Raw genomic sequence first — 2807 nt, forward strand, 5'->3', positions numbered from 1 at the left:
CCCATCCAGTCTTCCCCTAGCCCCACGAGCGTGCATCTACAACCTTCCCCCATTTTAAAGACGGATAAGATTCCCGGAGAAATGGTGGATTGTAGGATTTGGGGGGAGGGGAAGGGAAGTATAGGGAGCAAGGGAGAGAAAGAGAAGACTTCCCAAATTAGGAGAATTGGTCGACGTACCCTAAAAGACTGTTCTTTCCTGTGTAACATGAGTAAGGTGAATAGATACTACTTGGTGACGATACCAGTTTTATTGTCTCCGATTGGCAAATAAGAAAAAAGATTGACAGTATCCAGTGAAGGGAATGTAGGGGGCGGGCTGTTATGTTAATGGGAGGGATAAGCCAGGGCTGGAGCTCATTGATGACGCGACCCTCACGTGACCAGCAGTCGACGTGTGCAGAAGTCCTTATAGTCCAGGCCCAGTTCCTCAGTAGCAGCTCAGTCCTGCAAGAGAAGAGTAACCCAGCGCTTTCCAGGTACTTTACTAGTGGGCGCTGGCTCGGAGACCGTAGGGTGGAGGGAGCAGAGCTCAGAAAGCACGTTCATCCCGCACTATTTCTCTTTCTTAGGATTCTGCTAAACTATTTTGTGCGAGAGGTTTGAGACTGCTTAGTGAGGGATGGGGCAGACTGTGAGGGAGGTAGTTAATGAGTCCCGCAGAGAGAAAGAAAAGAGAGGGCAAAGGCAAAATACGAGAGAGACGGAGAGAAGAAACAGTAACAATGTGAGAAAAACTTGTCTCGTTCTTTTTTCTCTTGCTGGGAAACGGAGGGTACAGATGAAGGCGGGGTTGCCACAAAAGGAGGGAGAAGAGGGGGACCTGGAAGAACTTTGTGCTATCAACGCTTATATTCGTAAAAGAGACCTTTTGATCCACGCACTGGCGTGCTCACCAAGCACTCCTGTCTTTCTTCAGGACTCTTGTCTTTGGGGCGCGACATAAATCGAGGTGCAAGAAGAGAGGCGAATCTTCAGATACCTACAGGTCAGTGCAAGGGTGCGATTGCTTTAGGTCCCTCTGGGTGGGGGTAGAAGTGTGGAAGACACCAAAGCACATCCCAGGGGCGCCTCAGCGACTTTCCATCCGGATTAAGCACAGAAAGCCCGTGCAGATCCTGCAGCGGAAAAGGGGTGAAAGAATAAAGGGGAGAGGCTAAAGACATTTAAGAGAGAGAGAGAGGGGGGAGGCTGCTAACCAGACCTTCGCCCGGGAGAGGCTAAGGACGGGATGACTTGGGAAAGCCCTAAAGGGCGGGAGTGTTAGAGCCATGTGGTGCGGGAAGGGTTAATTGCTTCCACGCCGCTCCCATTTCGGTGCTTGGAGAGGTTTGTTGCAGGGCCTGCTGGGAAAATGGTGGGCTGGAGCCGGGACAGGAGAAGATGGAGTTAGAGAGCAAGGAGGAGGGGGAGGGAAGGGGAGGTGGAGGAAGGGGTGGAGTCAGGAGCTCAGAGCCTGACTTGTCTACTTAGAAAACTTTTTGGCTATTGGAGACCTGAATCAGAAAAGTCAGTCGCTATGGGAACACGTGAGCTTGTTCATTTTCCTAGCACCTAATCTGTTTTGCTTCCTTGTTTTCCCCCCTAGGGTTAATTTATTCAAAAAAAAATACTCAACATGCAAAAGTCTTGTGACGAGAGTGAAGGAACACCCCAGAATACACCAAAGGCAGATGAAGGCCATCCTTCAGAAGACTCACCTCAGCAGGCAAGAGGAAATCTTCAGGCTTCTGGAGAAAGTGTGGGGGAGGATGCAGATGGAAGTCTTAGAGCAGAGCCTGCTCAACCCAGCCCTGAACCTAAAGAGGACACTCCCACAAGGCATCTGAACCCTGAAGAAGTGATGAGAGGAGTGGATGAGTTGGAAAGGCTTAGGGAAGAGATAAGAAGAGTAAGAAACAAGTTTGTGATGATGCATTGGAAACAAAGACATTCCCGAAGCCGTCCGTATCCTGTGTGCTTCAGGCCTTGAAATCTTTTTTTCTCTGATGTTGAAATCTGGCTGCTGCTTTCTTTCTCTTAGCGTTTTCTGATGTATCTTTGAACTTCATTTTACTTTTAATTACCTGGCGGTATTTTAGATAGTTTCGGTGTTACCAGCATCTCATTGGATTTTTGGATTTTGACCCATTTTCCACGTTTATTTTTCAGTTGGAAAGTTTCACCCTTATGCATGGAAATGTGTTCATTCCATATTATACAATTTAAAAGCAGCATATTTAGTACCAACTCGCATATATAGGAAAATTCCTAATTATGTGTGTACATGTATAATTATATGTATCAAAAAACTTAACAGTGCTTTTTTGTGTGGTGTGTTTTAATTTTGCCTTTTGCTTGTGTGTATTTTTTAATGAATATGTGTCTCACAAAGAACTGCAGATTTTTTAATAGTGGGAGTTAATTAAAATTAATTTGTAACCAGCTTGTAGAAGCAATAAAGGCACTAAACTCTTGATGAAGAACTATTAAAAAGAAATGTAAACCTGGAATTACCTCTGGATTTCTTAGCCAGAGGAATAAAACTGGCAATCATAGATACACTTGCTTAAGACTTGGTCTTTTCATGGGGAAAATCCTTGCCTCGTCAGGATCTGTGTGGAACATTAGTGGGCCGTCGTCTGAGGGAGAATATGGCCTCGCTCACCTGTGCTTAGATGTAAGGCTGGTAGGCAGTGATGGGGGCTTCCATGCCAATCTTTTGTTGTTGAGTTCCCCAGCCCTTTCCTGGGACCTGTCACCCGGCCAACTAGGGCCACTTAGGCTAGATCCTTTGCTCTCTGCTGGCCCCCACCACTGGGGGTACTG

The 2807-nt window shown here is 46.7% G+C and overlaps 1 protein-coding gene across 1 annotated transcript; it reads left to right on the forward strand.

Annotated features, from left to right (window-relative positions):
* Window positions 1–379: 379 nt before the first annotated feature.
* Tceal8 (transcription elongation factor A like 8) lies at window positions 380–2534 on the forward strand. Its single transcript, XM_057760145.1, has 3 exons — window positions 380–478; window positions 919–987; window positions 1588–2534. Exon 3 carries the CDS (start codon window positions 1618–1620, stop codon window positions 1969–1971), a length of 354 nt encoding a protein of 117 aa, XP_057616128.1. The 5' UTR covers window positions 380–478; window positions 919–987; window positions 1588–1617; the 3' UTR covers window positions 1972–2534.
* The last annotated feature ends 273 nt before the right edge of the window (window positions 2535–2807 follow it).

This window comes from Chionomys nivalis, chromosome X, assembly GCF_950005125.1.
Source record: "Chionomys nivalis chromosome X, mChiNiv1.1, whole genome shotgun sequence".
In the NCBI taxonomy this organism is placed as follows: domain Eukaryota; kingdom Metazoa; phylum Chordata; class Mammalia; order Rodentia; family Cricetidae; genus Chionomys; species Chionomys nivalis.

What these genes read in the sequence shown, in the direction of transcription:
- Tceal8 (XM_057760145.1), top strand. Translation starts at nt 1,618, where the DNA reads ATGCAAAAGTCTTGTGACGAGAGTGAAGGAACACCCCAGAATACACCA.